The sequence below is a fragment of the Orcinus orca genome, chromosome 3 (assembly GCF_937001465.1).
Source record: "Orcinus orca chromosome 3, mOrcOrc1.1, whole genome shotgun sequence".
NCBI classification, from domain to species: domain Eukaryota; kingdom Metazoa; phylum Chordata; class Mammalia; order Artiodactyla; family Delphinidae; genus Orcinus; species Orcinus orca.
Genome location: NC_064561.1, coordinates 61704715 through 61721927, shown reverse-complemented (window position 1 = coordinate 61721927; position 17213 = coordinate 61704715). Strand labels below are relative to the sequence as shown.

Sequence of the window (17213 nt, the reverse complement as noted above, 5' to 3'; positions counted from 1 at the left end):
GAATGATTAAGGAAATGGGAGTGAGGAAACAGTTGGGGTGCATGTTGTTTTCAGCTCCCCAGGTGATCGTAGATACACCCAGGTTTGGTAACTACCCAGTTAAACCATCTTATAGATTGCCTTAAATGAAGAAAACCATTTAGGATTATTGGAGAAGACAGAAAATATAAGTGGTGCTTAAATTCTGAACTAGAAAATCTCAACTTGTTCTAGCAGGAATTTTAATACAGCACCTGGGTTTATTTTCATTTCCTTTCTCCTACTGCATGAATAAACAATCTTATCACACTGCCATTCACCCTGTAGTGACTTAGAGGTTACCTCATCACTTTTTAGAGAAACTATGTACTTAGAATCTATGCTTATATACTTTATTTTTCTGTTAAAAGTCCACTTTTTCTTTTATATTTTTCTTAGATTTTCCTCATAGTCTTTCTCTGAATTTAGTAATAAACATGCCTCTTTACCACTTTAAACCCTTTTGGCATGGTTCCTTTTGAACTTTCTTACCCTCCCCATCCCTGAGGGAACTATGTCTCATCTATCTTTATATTTCTCATATCCTAACACAGTGACTTATCAAAGTAGATAAATGTTTGACAGATAAATGTTTGATAATTAAATGAATATAAGATTGAAGTAGGACATATCACCTTAAACTATGACCTCTCTGATCTCCATATTATTCTTTAAGCTGCAAGGAAGTTTCTGGGGAAAGTAGTGGATATCACGAAGTGTGGCTATAACAAATTTAAAAAATTGCACCTAGGGATTTAATAGAAAGCCCATAAAGTGCCAAACCCACGGCAATTCATTTCTCCTAGCAAGCCCTCATAAATTCAGGCCACGAAATCATTGTGCTCATCTTGCCACACCCAAGTCTCTCCCTTCCTGGCAGGGCTCCTCAGGGCCTCCTCCTCTCCTGGCAGACACTACCTGATGCTCACTGGTACAGGTCTGAAAGAGGTGGCAAGAGCCTAATGGCTAGTTTACCTCAAGCTTTAAACTGCAGAGTGTTCAATGGTGCACTGGAGTGCTCTGGTATATCCTGGTTTATGTATTAATCAAGAAACCATCCCCGCCATCAAGGAGTTCATGATCCAGTTGGAGAAAAAATGAATAGAAGTGTGATAAATGTTGTGATGGGATAAGCATACCATGCAGAGCACACAGGAGGGGCCATTGACTCAGAACTGGAAAATCAGGGAAGGCTTCCTGTAGGAAGTGGCATCTGAGCTAAGAGGTGAGGGATGAATCTGCATTTTCTGGGTGCAGTGGTTCAGGGCTCTGATTCAGGCAAAGGAACGGCAGAAGGTGAGGAGATGCAGGGAGCTTTTAGGGGACTCCATGCCCTCCATGTGGCTGGCACAGGAGCCAGATTATGAAAGGGCCTTTAATCCATGTGAGTGAATTTAGACTTGATAATTTTTGGAATAATGAAATCCATCAAAGGGGTTAGGGTGGAGTCTGCAACACTGAGAGTTTAGCCAGGGAAACATGCAATTTGAAACCCCCTTGCACTCTATGTTTTTAGCAAATTATACCCTGAACCAGAGAAAAATTTGCCACAGCTACAAATGACCGCTTATGAATCCAGAGCTAATTTTAAGAACCTAATAAACTAAACGAGAAGATATTCAAAGCTCATGAAAGTACCCATGCACCTGCCTGTTGGGTGGGGCATATACTTGGTTCTATGTGTAGCTAAGAGGCTTGTTATTCATTAATATTTTCAAAAGAGGACTCTGACAGTCTCGGTCTGTCACAGACTAAAGTCACCTTATTCTAGTGACATAAAAGCCACTTGACTAGGCTGAAAATGTGTTCCCAAACCTGTTGCAGAATTTCTTCCCTAATGGCTTCTGTGAATTTGGGTTTAAGGGCTTTAATGGTAAATCAGGGAAGGGCAGTAAAAACTGGAGTGTGGAAGAGTGAGGGCTGCTACGAACTACAGAGCTGTGCTCTCATTGAGGAACACTGCTTACAATAATATTTGTTTCTTGAGGACTTCTGAAACTCTACAGGCCATTCCTCTAAGTACTTACCATCAAACCTCTAAGTATTTACCATCAAACTACTGCCTTCGTTGGAAGAGGGTGGATTATGTTCCCTTCTACGGATTTAAGGATCTCACCAATGCATAGAAAACTGGTCCAAATCCTTTAGTTAACAATCCCAGGAATAATACTTATTAAGCAACTAGAGGCATTATAGCATCATCCTAAAAAAGATTCTAATCTCTGCAAGTTTAAAATGTAATCACTTTATAGATCATTTTGTTTCTCTTTTTATAGTCTAAGTTTACCTCATCTTTGTAGCTCTAGAGTTACACAGGCAACAATGATGATTAGTACTACTACTGTACTACTACCTTATGACAATTTAAATGCTGTATGATCACACACTACTATATGTAAGATAGATAACCAACAAGGACCTACTATATATAGCACAGGGAACTCTACTCAATATTCTGTGGTAACCTATATGAGAAAAGAATCTGAAAAAGAATGAATATATGTATATGTAGAAATAAATCACTTTGCAGTACACCTGAAACTAACAAACATTGTAAATCAACTACACTCCAATAAAATTTAAAAAATAAAAATAAATAAAAATTATACATAAAATTTAAATAAATAAATAAATGCCGGATGATCTATGGAGCAATACTGACACACTTGGATATAATATGCTGTAGAAATTAAGAATCTGAGCTTTTAGGGACTTCCCTGGTGGCACAGTGGATAGGACTCCACGCTCCCAATTCAGGGTGCCCGGGTTTGATCCCTGGTTGGGGAGCTAGATCCCACATGCATGCCGCAACTAAGAGTTCGCATGCCACAACTAACGAGCTCACCTGCTGCAACTAAGACCCCGTGCAACCAAATAAATAAATAAATATTAAAAAAAAAAAAAAAAGAGTCTGAGCTTTTGAGTGAGAGAGACCCAGGTCCAGAGCCCTGTTTTTCTGTTTATTAGCTCTGTAACCTTGGGTTAAGTTACTTAACCTCTTTAAGCCTCAGTTCCAACCTAGAAATTGGGGGTATTAATGGTAACTATCTCAATTCACTGTGAGAATTGAATGAGACTGTGAGTGATGAAGGGCTAGTACATTCATTCCTAGCTAGCATTCTTAAGCAGTTCACCTTTATCCTTTAGTTCTGTTTCTTTGTTTTATTATGAGCAACTTTCTCCTTTCTTTTTACTCCCCTAGGGATATGAAGCCTGACAATATTTTGCTTGATGAACATGGTAAGTAAATGATTTGTTTGTAACCACATAACATGCATGTAGAACAAGTTGGTTATCCCCAGCAAAGTAGTACTATATAGGGAAAAAGCGTCTTACTCAGTTCAGTTGAGTTGCATGTACAAACTCCATTTTATGGTGGGAGGGACCATATGGGGGAACTTTATCATTTATTGCAGTGACGTTGTACACCCTTAAATAGCCTTACATTTACATAAGGAGAAAGTTATTCTCTTTTCAATTTTCTTCCATTCCTACTGATTTCTTCAAGAAAACCATCCCAGTTTTTTGGTGCTAGTTTGCTTTAATATCTCTATAGCAATCATCTCCCTTTTTTTTTTTTTTTTTTTCCATAAAGACAGAAGAGGCTTAGAGCATTCGGTAGGCAATAGTATCTACCTAGAGATTCGTGACAGACTTTCCTTCTTGTGAGGGTAAACTGGGTTCACATTTACAGAAGAGATATCAAGTGTTCTGTTCAAAGGTTTTCAGTTACTAGAAATGAGTCCATTTAAAGAAAGATATAAAGCAGATAAGAGTATCTCTGGTACCCAGCTATGAAAGTGACAGAGGGATATGGCAATGACCATGACGGTGATACATGAATGCCTGAAGTTCAAGAAGCACTGATTAAAGATGTCCTATAGAACAAGCTTTGACCAACAGTGATCAAATGTGTACAATCTCTTCCTAATATTATTTCAATGTACATTTGGATTTATTTATTAGAGCAGACCTGTAGGACACACAGCCTGCATGTTATAAATGTTACAGAGCCAATAAGATCCTTGTTAAATTTTTAGAAAGCTGCTAGGGGAGGGAGTCCTAAATCTGCAAAGCTCTGTATCTCTTTAACTTTTACAAAAGGGATTTGCAAGTGGGACTGAAACTCCACGGACCATCCGTCACTTATTATTTATTTACCTAGTTGCATTTTAAGCCTGATTTGCCAGACGCCACATGTGCTCAGAGGGCTAAGAAACACTTTTGTGTATGACCTCTAATTTCAAAGCTTGGAGTCATTATTTATTTATGGACTGTCTAAAAAGATTTTCTCCACTTTCTTCCGATGCCTTACTTCTTCCTTCCCTTTACTGCTTCTGACATTTGGGAATAGTTTCTGAATCTCAGAAATGTGGGCAATGGTGAGACAACATGAAGGTGACTTTCATTAAAGCGCCAGCTGTCTCTGCCTTAAATAGGAAGCAGGATCCCCTCTCACACCGGTGCAGATAAACTCTGTGGAGCTTCACAGCTGTGGACAAGGCCTCCCCCAACCTCTAGAGGCCATCTTTGCACGATGTACAAAAAGGTGCTGTGTGTGCCTACCACAGCCTTGGGAAGGTGACCACTGGTAATGCAGAGCCTGATTTCGGGTTCTGTCCCCACTTCCCCCTCACCTGCTTGCCTTTGTGCCCCATATATTGCTCAACCATTTGTCAGGACCCTGAATGGAGACATATGGGTCCTGTCAACCAAAAAAATGTACCTTCCATTCAGAGAACAACGTTTCGGTCTTGGATCTCAAACATGGCTTCATCTTATTCCTACCATGAGGTCGTCCTGTTCTCTCATTCAGCTTCTTTCTCTTCCTCATTTTCTTGTCAACTTGGTCATTGTAGATTAGGAGAAAGATCCAGGAATAAATTAATCTTCGAGTTTATCCACCCTTAGAGACTACCCTTGGGAAAGATTGTGTGATATCGTAGATACGAGCATGGGGTTCTGAGCTCAAAACCCAGTTCTCTCACTCACCAGCTCTGAAACGCTCGACAGGTTGCCTAAAACTTCTCTGCACCTTAGATTCTTCAGGGATGAAAGGCGTCCTTACTTCTCAGGGTAACTGTAAACACTAACTGACACCCTGTTTATAAAGTGCTTGATTGCCACGTGCACAAGGAAATCACTCAATAACGGTTAAATGCTAGTATGACTCCATGAGGTAGTAGGGGCTTTCTCCCCTACAAAAGGAAGCTTAGGTGACTTCATTTTGTTTTATATGACTTTATCTATATCATATAGCGTAAGTGAAAGCTGGGTCCTCACCTGTCTTTACTAAAGAATTATTTTGATTCCAAGTGGGATATACCAAAGATCGTGTGTGGCTACTTCTTAGGTCTTGTGTTTAAACAATTTTCTCTGACACTTAATTCTCAGGTAACTACACTTTCAGTGGCCCATTCTGCCTGTCCTTCATGCACGCAGGGGGTTAAGCCCACTTTTCAGGGCATTTTATTCTTGGTTGGACTGGGGGTCTGTTACTTAGGGACTACAAGTAGGCATCCCGGTCTGCCTGAGGGACGGTCCTAGTCTACAACTGCTATCTAGTGTACTATTTACAAAGATCTTTTTCACTCTCAAGTTTTGGGGTTTGGACAATGACTTAAGAGGGGGCTTTTCTGTATTTTTTCCCATCCTAAACTCAACTGGAGGATCACTGCAGTCAATAAGAGAAACACTGCTTTGGGAAGGACTGGATATGTGAGTGGGATAGAAGCAAACAAAAAGGTTGCGAGCCATTCTCTAAGCATTGTCCTGGGGATCCCTTTCTGGAGAAAATAATTTTTTGAGGTTATTTACTTTCTGTTTATTCAAATTCTGAAAAATTAAGCTTTTAGGCATTGCTCAGGGACCATAATTAACTACTTTGAAATGAAGAAATTCCCGGTGGCCCTCGCTCCCCAGCTCATTATGCACAGCTGCTCTTGTGACAGCCAACTGGACCACAAATCAATGCCTGCCTTTGGGAGTGCTTTCTGGTGTGATTTTCCAAGGTCTCACGTTCGAAAACTTCATTTGTCTCTTCTGTCTCCTCTCCTTCTTTTCACCCTTTTCACCCTTTATGGACTTTTCACCCTTTATGGACAAGATCATGTACGCCTCTTGCATGGGGACTTAGCAACTGTAAAGGATAACTGTTTACCTCTAATACACCTCCTATGCCCGTTCCTCCAAGTGAGCTGCGTATTACGCCACATAGCTTATATTCTAATTCAGCACCATCAGTAAGAGGCAGAAATTTTGTTTTACTCTTACTGATTCATATTGGTTCATGTTCATCAGAAAAGGCTGATATTTAAAGAAGCTAAATTCTTTTGTAAATGGAGAATCCTTCCACTGGTGTGAATGAACATTCCTTATACATCAGAATTTGACTTAAAAAAGTCTGCAATTTAGAGCATACCTGTTCTCCTTAAATGTCTCACTCACTAGTTCAGAGCCCAAGACGGCATTAGATCTTGCATGGCTCATAACCAACTGTCCTGATATATAGGTTTCATGTCCTACCAACTTAAGTACCCCATCTAATTCTATCAGTTCAATAGTGTCTAAAATTCTTGTGTTTTTCCTAAGCTATTCAGGAAATAAATGCTGCATACAAGGAGCAATAATGTCTCCCTGGTGTATCTGAGAGAATGACAATTACCACATCATCTATAATTTAGGTTTCTTAATATCATCCCTAGTCACAGGGAACAGAGAAAGGCAAAAACTCGGTTTGGGGGTGTGAGGAAGAAATAATTCTGCTACCTTAACAGCTTCTCCCTTGCAGAGTCCCAAAATGTACCTAAAAATCAAGTGGGTAGCATCTTAAAACCTATATATACGTATACATATATGTATATTATATATATACACACACACACATGCACACACACACACATATATAGTAGAACTCTGTACCCTATCCCCAGATAATCAGGTGTATAAGTCTCTGCTAGTGCCTAACGATATGAATTTTTAATAAGAATCCTAGAAAAATGTGGCACACATGATCTAACTATTTTTGAGTTGAGGAAATTTTTGAAAGTTAGGAGCCACGCCAACCAATTGGTTATGGTGTCCTTGAGGGCTGTGTTGAGAAACATCCGCAGGCTGAACACAGGTACAGTGCAAAAGAGTATAAGTAATGACCACAATGACGACTAAATTCAGTGACTCAATACTGTGAACTCCAATTTTTAATGTGATTCTGTGCCTCAAGGTACAGAGGTGAAAAGAACTGGCAGATCACTCCCTATAGGGTGTTCACAGTGAGGAAGTTCTGAGCCTTGTATCTGAAAAACTTCACAGTAAGGCAGTGGTTCTAACTGGGGATGCTTTCGCTCTACTGTCTCTCCCTGCAGGGGACACTTGGCAATGTCTGGAGACAATTTTGATGGTCAGGATTCTATCTAGGAGAGGGAAGTACTTTTGGCATCCAGTGGACAGAGGCCAGGGATGCAACTAAGCATTCCACCATGCACCGGACAGCCCTTCACAGCAAAGAATGATCAGGTCCAAGATATCAATAGTTCCAGGTTGAAAAACTCTGTTCTAAGGCTCCCTCAGAGCCGGGGCTTATGGAAGAGGCCAGAGTGGTCCCTCACACCCAAGCAATTCCTGGGTCCCTCCATCAGCAGGTGACTGAACCTTCCTCTGTGAGCCAGAACTCAGATTCACTTCCACAGCACAGAAGGGACCATGGCAGAAGGATCCCCACGGTGAGCACAGGGAAGCATGGCAGCATCCTGGGCCAGGAATGGAGACGTCGGGGCTGGTGGCCAGGGGCTCTGCTATCCTTGTTCAGCTGGAGGGCAGCAGGCAACAGTTTCCAGTAGATCCTGACCCTCAAATGATTCCTGCCCATTGTCTACTATGCACCCTGGTGGGGGAACCCTGAGCCAACCAGCAGATAGTTCTTTTAGTTTGTTCAGCAATTTGGTCTTACGCTAAAGCGCAAAAAGTTTCTGGGCGATTTATAACCCACCAAAGAAGTCCTGGACCAAATTGTAGATCCTCATTCTAGCTCTGCTACTTCTAAGTACTGAGAACTTAGCCACAAACAGCTCTTCTGTAAAATAGGAACTACTCGATTAGGCTTAAATGTACAAAAACCTTTTGAAACTTGCAATTAATCATATGAATGTAAAAAATACTACTTATGACATTAACATTCTTTCAACCACATTCGAAAGAAATGTAATGAGTGAGTACTTACTGCAGTCAACATCTTCTACTAAGCCTAGTCTTCTTTTAAAAGTGTGGTCTCAAACTTTACTGGGTATCAGCATCACCTAGGGAGCTTTTCTAAACACTGGGCCCCCATCCTCCGAGTTTCTGCTTCAGTACGCAGAGGTAGGGCCCAGGAATGTGCATTTCTAACACTTTCCCAGGTGATACTGATGCTGCTGGTCTGGGGACTGCACTTGGAGAGCCAGCTGACTCTGAAACATCCTCTACCTTCTACATGAGCATAGCCAATCTTAGGACTGAGTCGGTTAGAACAGCTGCTCAGGCTAACGTAGAGGATCCCATGCCTGGCTGCCCATCTGAATCACCTGTGGAGTTTCTTGTTCTGTTTCTAACGTGGATGCCTGGCTCTCCCACCAGTCCCACGGCATTGGTGTCCCGGAAGAATGAAGTCCAGGAGTGTGAGTTTCACAAAGTCACTCTGGAGCGTCTGATCATGACAAATAGCAACTTCCTGCCAAATGCTGAGCAAAGCCTTCCACAGCATTATTTCATTTGATCTTCCCAACAACCTCGTGAGAAGATGACTACTATCATCTCAACTTTACAGAGAGGATAAGTCACCTTTTTGAGGTAGCGTAGCTGGTTAGTAGTAGAGCCGGGACTTGAAGCCAGGCAGTCAGACTCCAGAGAACAGACTCTTAATCATTAAGTCTCCAGGCTCACCTGTTTTGTATCAAACCTTGTGAAACATTGATCCAGTGCTTTGAGCGTGACCCATGGGGAGAAACAGAGAAAGAAAATACTGAAACAACCTATATTATGATAGGGTGATTTCTGGAAATCATCTGTTGGTACCACTTATGCAAGAATACCTTCACTTTCAGCTTGATGAGCGCTACTTTATTAAAATGTCATCAGATATAAACAAAACACTTTTTGCACCACACAAAACCCTGGTGATAAAGACAGTGAGATTAATCGTTAGCGGCAGACTGGATGCTATCAGGGAGCAGACAGTGCAGTTGGCAGGGGGAGCATGGTCTGTGGGATATGGAAGAAGAATCCCCTCCAGTTACCACCATATCTAATCACAACCACAGAAGCATGCAAATGGAAATGCCAACACTTCACGATCCTCTCAAAACATATGACTTTCCTGCCAACAGCTGACAGAACAGGCTTATCCTACTTCTGGCTGTGAATGTAAGGACCGTAATACACTTTGTAGGGTGTGCTCCCTTCTGAACTTAAGTGTTAGACCCACACTATACTGCCATGAGTGTGAACACTGCAGAGAGACCCTAGAGATCGTCTAGTCCGCCCATGAATTTTTTTTTTTTTAAGGGAAACAGGTTCAACACAAGAAAGGAACTGCAAGTGTACGATGTATTGGGAGCAGAATTCAGGGCAGGACCTAAGTCTCCTGGCTCCCAGTCTAGGGCTCTTTCTAGAGCCTCTTTAAAAATAAAACTTGACTTTTCCCTACTTTCCCTTTGTACATTATTTTGTTGGGGACCACTGGGGGACAACCTGAACTATCAGACAAAACACTACTAATGATATTCAGAAAAACAAGGAAAGAACTCTTTCTTGGCAAAGAAATAAATATATGCATCCACAGTCATGTCTGCTTTGTATTAACAACATTTGTTTCTTTAAAAAAAAGATGCTGTAAAGATGCTTGGAAATTTGATACTTCAAATAGTTCTTATCTACCCCGCTCTTGATTCTCACAGGCTGTACCAACTTAAAATGCTGACAACAGGCAAAAATTGCCTAAGTAGAATTTACCAGAGCGTGGGCTCTTAAAGACCAAGGTTAAAACTTTCTGACATTGAACTACAAACTTACAACCAGACATTGACCTTTTCGTGTTTTGGCACCTGGAGGGTTGCTGGTTTAGACTATATTGGTCTTGAGGATAGGATAATTGACTTTTTACTGTGTGTACCCAATTGCAAATGGCGTACAAGAATTTACAAACTAAGCTTCCAGGTACTATTGATAAAAAAAAAAGCGTGGTCTGCCGCTGGGTTGAATGGAACTTAACGTTCTCTGTGGTCCTTCTCCCTCGCAGGGCACGTGCACATCACAGACTTCAACATCGCTACGATGCTACCTGTGGAGATGTGCATCACCACCATGGCCGGCACCAAGCCTTACATGGGTATGGGCCCCCCTGAGCCGCCATAGCGACTAAGAGGAAGGCTTTTTTATTCATTCCTGTAGACACCATGTACTACGGGTTCAATCATCTGTAGGGCCTTGCAGCTAGAAATGACGAGTCCCCCTCTGACTTTACCTAGAGAGCTTCTAATTTCACAGGTCTGCGGTGAGCCTCAGGAACCTCCTTTTAGCAAGCACCCAGACTGATCTTGATTCAGGACAGTCACGGATTACGTGTAAAAACACTATTTTATGAGTTACTAAGGACAGTTTCTACCTACTTCCTGATGAAGAATATTAATAATTAATTCAATAAATATCTACTAATTGCCTCTGTGTACTCAGCACTGTTTCAGGTGCTGGCGGTGCTGCAGGGAGCAAAACATACAAGGTCTCCAGCCCATGGAGCTTACCTTCTAGTAAAAGGAGTTAAAAAAAAAAAAATAGAATCAAACAGAGAAGGTACAGCCATAAGTAGGATGGTAATAAGTGACATAAGTATTATTATAACCATGATTTACATAATCCTGCATAACATGCATAGGGCTGTAAGTTCACAAAGTACCTTCCAGTTATAATTTTGGTTTTAGGTTTATCACAACAATCCCATGAATAAGTCACAGGTGAAATATTGGAACTTGAAATTAAAGGCAAGAGCAATGCCACTTTCTTTCAATATTTCATTCTCTTCCTCATGGAACTGAAGAGAGAATTAAAGAGAGAGAGGAAAAGAGAACTGTGCAGGGCCACCTCACTTTCCAAGAGAAAGAAATCATCTGTGGGGAAAAATGAGCCTGATTTTATATGGTATTTGAACAACTGCAAGTTCCTGGCTTCCAATTATCAGTGGGGGGAAGAAGCCTCCTTTGTCCTTCTAAAATAATGGACACGTATAATTCAGCCTATTTTCTTGCCTGAAACCCATGGTACTCAAATGATAAAAAGGGATCTCTGAGACTGCTGGTCCGATGAGTTTATTCCCTAGGTTTCCTGGGTTTCCATATTAAGGGCTACTTGGTTGGAGCCAAATCAGAAAATGTGCATCTGGGTTTTCTAAGCCTGGTTTCCATGGTGAGAGGAGTAAAGGAAGCCCAACTTTGTTTTCTCTCCCCAGTGATTTTAAATACAATATCCGTATAATTTGATTCTCCTAAAGGTTGGCATTTCCAGTCTTTTCATGACATAGAGCTAGGAGATTGGAATCCTGTCAAGTTTCTCTGCACCTCTCCACCCTCACCCTTATAATTAACAGTTACTAATATTTATTGAAAGCATTCTAGGGACCAGACAATGTGTTAAATGTTTTGCATTCATTGACTGATTAAGTTTTTCTCAACAACCCTGTGAGGCAAACTGTAATTATCACCATTTTACAATGAGGAAAATAAGAAGCTAAGTAATTTGCTCAAGATCACATGGCTAATAATTGAAAAAGCCTAGATTTAGAGCAAGCTCGTTCTGACTTTAGAAAACCAAGCTTCTCCCTAAAAGAGAGAGATAGAAATTTAAAAGTTTATGTATTTATGATTCTTAAATAGATATAAGCCAAATTAGGTAGGCCATACTCTTAGAAATGTTTCTAGTTTTATTTTAAAAAATGAATATCTGACTGTCAACGCTTATATTTTCATCCAGAAGTTATTCTTGCCTTTGATTTTTGGATGGGAATCTTCCTAAGAGGTATCACAGGCGGAAGTCTGCTTTCTCTTTTTAAAAATTATGTTCCCGGGCTTCCCTGGTGGTGCAGTGGTTGAGAGTCTGCCTGCCGATGCAGCGGACACGGGTTCGTGCCCCGGTCTGGGAAGATCCCACATGCCGCGGAGCGGCTGGGCCCGTGAGCCATGGCCGCTGAGCCTGCGCGTCCGGAGCCTGTGCTCCGCAACGGGAGAGGCCACAACAGTGAGAGGCCCGCGTATTGCAAAAAAATATATATATATATGTTCCCAATAATTTGGTAAAATCTACCTAACAGACATTCACCAGCACTCATTTTATAGCATTCCTGCAGAATGTAATTAGCAATTAACCAGAAAGAAAAAAAATTCTAAAAAGAAAGAAAACTAGGATGAAATACTGAATGAAGATTATAGGAATATACAACATTTTCTAATGTAAGATGCTTAGCATATTATACAGCAGTTCCTCGACTCTGGCAATAAGAAGATGAGCTGTCAGTTCTTTTTTTTTTTTTTAACATCTCTATTGGCGTATAATTGCTTTACAATGGTGTGTTAGTCTCTGCTTTATAACAAAGTGAATCAGCTATACATATACATATATACCCATATCCCCTCCCTCTTGCATCTCCCTCCCTCCCACTCTCCCTATCCCACCCCTTGTCTGTCAGTTCTTAAGCACCTGCACCCAACAAGGAAGTTTTACTTTTTTGAATTCCTCATCTTCTACCTCCATGCTCTTTCCAATCAACTCCAATCCCTCCTTCTCCCCATCCGTGGTCTGTGTAAATATCATTCAGATCGCTTAGAGCTTAACCAATTAAAACATTCCTCTTCTCCAAATTAACCAAACCAAACAAACAGATATACTATGGAAAATGCTGATTAAGCAATGGGGAAATTCATCTCTCTACTTGTAGATATTTAGGGTTTCCTTCCAGACCCTTATTCTGTATACACACAAACACATTTTTCTAAGTTGGATCATACTGGAGTTTTGCAACCTAAATTTTCACTTTAAAATGTAATAATAGGCATCATATAGTGAGAATCTATTATGTCCCAAGCATTTTGCTAAGTTTTTAACATTATATCATTAAATTTTCAAAGCAACTCAGTGAAATATGTTTTCATAGATTAAAAATAATCAGGCCTACAGAGAAAGCGACATGTATAATCACACAGCAAGCAACTGGCAGAGCACAAACTTAAATCCAAATCGAAAACGTCTCAAGTCTGGAATGCTGATAGTGATGACAACAGAGCAGGAGGGGTAATGGCTGACATTTACTGAGCTCTTCCTATTGGCCAAGCACTGGCCTAAGTGCACGTGTGACATCATTTAAACTAAAAGCCATTCAGTGAGGGATGCTAGAGTCTAACCCTCCACACGCTGCTGTGCTATCTCTCCGCCTCCTGGCAATAAGTGTGTCTCAGCCAGAACGGAAACCACTACTCTGACTTCAGAGCCCGGCTCTGCACAACTGACACTACTTATTTTTCCAGGCCCATATATATAACTATCGTTTTTAATGTTCACATGCTACAGAATTAGAGGGCTGCATCAAAATCTATTGAACCAATTCTTTATTGTTGAATTTTAGGTTATTTCTCATTTTGAAATATAACTAAATTTATGATAAAAATCCTGTTAGCAGAAATATGTGCTACAACTTATTTCCCGTGATAAATCCCCATTCAAGGAATTTCTGGTCAAAGGGTATATACGTTAATGAATTTCCCTCCTGAAAGTTTGCGTTGATTTCTACCCATTTGCTCTGGAAGCATCTGGGGATATTCACTTCCTTGCATCCTCACCAGGGCTGCACTGGTGAGTGCAATATCTCAATATCTTAATCTTCGCAAAAAAGATAAGTGAAAACGGTACCTCATTATGACATTAAAATTGCTTTTAATTCTTTTGTAAGTTGCCTGTTCATGTTCTTTGCCCATTTTCTATTAGAGTGTTAATACATTTTTGTCTATTTCATATTATGTAAAGAATTCTTGACCTTTATATATAAAGGATATTCAATTCTAATGTATCATGTGTTATAAATATAATTTCCTACTTTTTAGTTGCTGTTCTTATAGCATTATTGACATGAAAACTATGTTCCTAACATCAAACCCTTAGTCATATTCTTTTGTAGTCTATTTTATCTTTTTATTTTTAAAGGTTATACTCCATTTATAGTTATTATAAAATATTGGCTATATTCCCTGTATTGCACAGTACGTACTTGTAGCTTATTTTATACCTAACAGTAGTTTGTACGTTTTAATCCCCTACCCTTATATTGCCCCTCCCCCCATATTGCCCCTCCTCTCTTCCCTCCCCCCACTGGTAACCACTAGTTTGTTCTCTATAACTGTGAATCTGCTTCTTTTTCGTTACATTCACTCGTTTGTTGTATTTTTTATTTTTTTTAATTTTTTTAACATCTTTATTGGAGTATAATTGCTTTACAATGGTGTGTTAGTTTCTGCTTTATAACAAAATGAATCAGTTATACATATACATATGTCCCCATATCTCTTCCCTCTTGCATCTCCCTCCCTCCCACCCTCCCTATCCCACCCCTCTACGTGGTCACAAAGCACTGAGCTGATCTCCCTGTGCTATGCGGCTGCTTCCCACTAGCTATCTATTTTACATTTGGTAGTGTATACATGTCCATGCCTCTCTCTCGCTTTGTCACAGCTTACCCTTCCCACTCCCTGTGTCCTCAAGTCCATTCTCTAGTAGGTCTGTGTCTTTATTCCCATCTTGCCCCTAGGTTCTTCATGACCTTTTTTTTTTTTTTTAAGATTCCATATATATGGGTTAGCATATGGTATTTGTTTTTCTCTTTCTGACTTAACTTTGCTCTGTATGACAGACTCTAGGTCCATCCACCTCACTATAAATAACTCAATTTCGTTTCTTTTTATGACTAAGTAATATTCCATTGTATACATGTGCCACATCTTCTTTTTCCATTCATCTGTCGATGGACACTTAGGTTGCTTCCATGTCCTGGCTGTTGTAAATAGAGCTGCAGTGAACATTTTGGTACATGACTCTTTTTGATGTTGTATTTTTTAGATTCCATATATAAGTGATATTATACAGCATTTGTCTTTCTCTGATTTATTTCACTTAGCATAATACCCTCCAAGTTCATCCATGTTGTTACAAATGGCAAAATTTCATTCTTTTTTATGGCAGAGTAGTATTCCATGGTATATATCTACCACATCTGCTTTATCCATTCATCTGTTGATGGACACTTAGGTTGCTTCCAGACCTTAAACCATTAGTCTTTTTACTTTATAGCTTCTACCTTTGATGATATTCTTGGCAAGATCTTCTTAACTCTAGATTTTAGACATGGTTACCTATATTCTTATTTTTGTTATAGTTTAATTTTTCTTAATCCAGCTATATATGTGGTAAGATATACAGTAAGGATGTGACTTCATTTTTGTTATATTCTTAAATAATTGTTTTGAGACCATGTATCAAATAAGATCCCATACATGCTGATTTGAAACATGTCCATCATAAACTAAGTATTTTTATATACTAGCATCTGTATTCTGTGGCTTTCAAATCAATTATTGTAGCTTTACAATGTGGTTTAACACATGGAATGCAAGTCTCTTTATCCTTTTTCAGAAAACCTTTATTGTTCACATATTTTATAGAGGAAATTTAGAATCATTTTTGTAAATTCCATGAATTATTTCTGTTGTACTATATTTATATATCAGTTTTTGTCCCCTTTCTTTATGTCCTGAGCAGAATCTACTGTCCAGTTGCTTTAAAATCTGAAAGCCAAATAATGCAAATCCAAATAGCTAATAAATATATTAAAGCATGGGCAAGCTTATTAGCAATCAGGGGAATGCCAATTTAAACCACAATGGAAGACCATTACATACCCACTAGATTGGAAAAGTCACAAAGTTAGTTAATGTCGAGAGTGGATAAGGAGGTTGAGCAAAGTCTCATGCGTTGCTAGTCAGAGCGTTAATTGGTACAACCACTGTGGTAAATAGTTCGGCATTATCTAGCATGGGTGAAGATGCACAGCCCATCCCAGAATTTCCCCTCCCAGAAATGTAACCTAAAGACGTGTGGACTTAGAGGAGTCTTACATGTGCAGGAATGTTCATGAGAGCATTATTCAAAATACTCCAAATTGAAAACAGTCCAAATGGCTATTAAAAGTAGGAAAGGAGGTAAATGACAGTGTATTCGTATGGCTTTGAATGTGAACAAACTATGTGCAGCAAGTTGGATAAATTTTATACACATAATGTTGAACAAGAAAAGCAAGTCACCGAAGAAAATGAGCAGTAAGATTTAACACACACACACATACCTATGTTATATATATATGCACAAATACATATACATGTTATACACACATCTGTTATATATACATAATGTCATTTACACATATATATATACACAACATACATATAACATAGGTATTACTAAAATAGGCAAAACTAAGGTGTTGCTTAGAAATGCATACGCAGGTAGTAAATCTATGTAGAAAGGCAAGAAGAAAATTACCGACAGAAATTCAGGATAGTGGTTACTTCTATGGTTGTAAACAGGACAGGACCCAGTGGTGGAGTCAAGATTCTATATTGTGCCCTGTGTAAGGTTACGTGGCCATTTACTTATAAACGCTTGTTAATTTTTGTTTTATGTTATATTTACTTTTCTGAATGGAAGTATGGAAATAGTTTAAGAACTAAATGAAATATTCAACGTCTTTTTTGAAGGAAACTTAGTCCCTCTCCACCTCTATTTGTACCATCTCAGGAGCAAGGAGTCCTCCTGCAGGGTTGATGGAAGCCCTCAGCATCTCCCTGCCCTGACTTTTCAGCTCTTTGAGGGCTCAAAGAATTACCCATCTGTTATGCTTTTGTATGTTGCCATCATGTTTTTTCTTAGTGTTCTTCCAAAATTCCTTAATGCCTAGCATACCATGAATATTTGTTGAATGAATGAATGCATATTCAAGTATCTTCATGCCGGAAAACAGTAAGTAGAAGAGGATTCTACTCATATAAACTCCAAGGGTGGTCCAAGATGACAGAATACCCAGCTTTCATAGAGTGATGTTTATGCTGGTGGATAATTTCTTAGCACAGTTGTCT

At 39.6% G+C, this 17213-nt stretch overlaps 1 protein-coding gene across 2 annotated transcripts in view; it reads left to right on the top strand.

The window, feature by feature from the left end:
* The window catches only part of STK32A (serine/threonine kinase 32A), a 122042-nt gene that overhangs the window by 85128 nt on the left and 19701 nt on the right, over window positions 1–17213 (top strand). For both annotated transcript variants that reach the window (XM_012536944.3, XM_033406846.2), the window contains exons 6-7: window positions 3221–3258; window positions 10289–10378. In XM_012536944.3, coding sequence (XP_012392398.2) covers window positions 3221–3258; window positions 10289–10378 — 128 coding nt within the window. The remainder of the gene's footprint in view (window positions 1–3220; window positions 3259–10288; window positions 10379–17213) is intronic.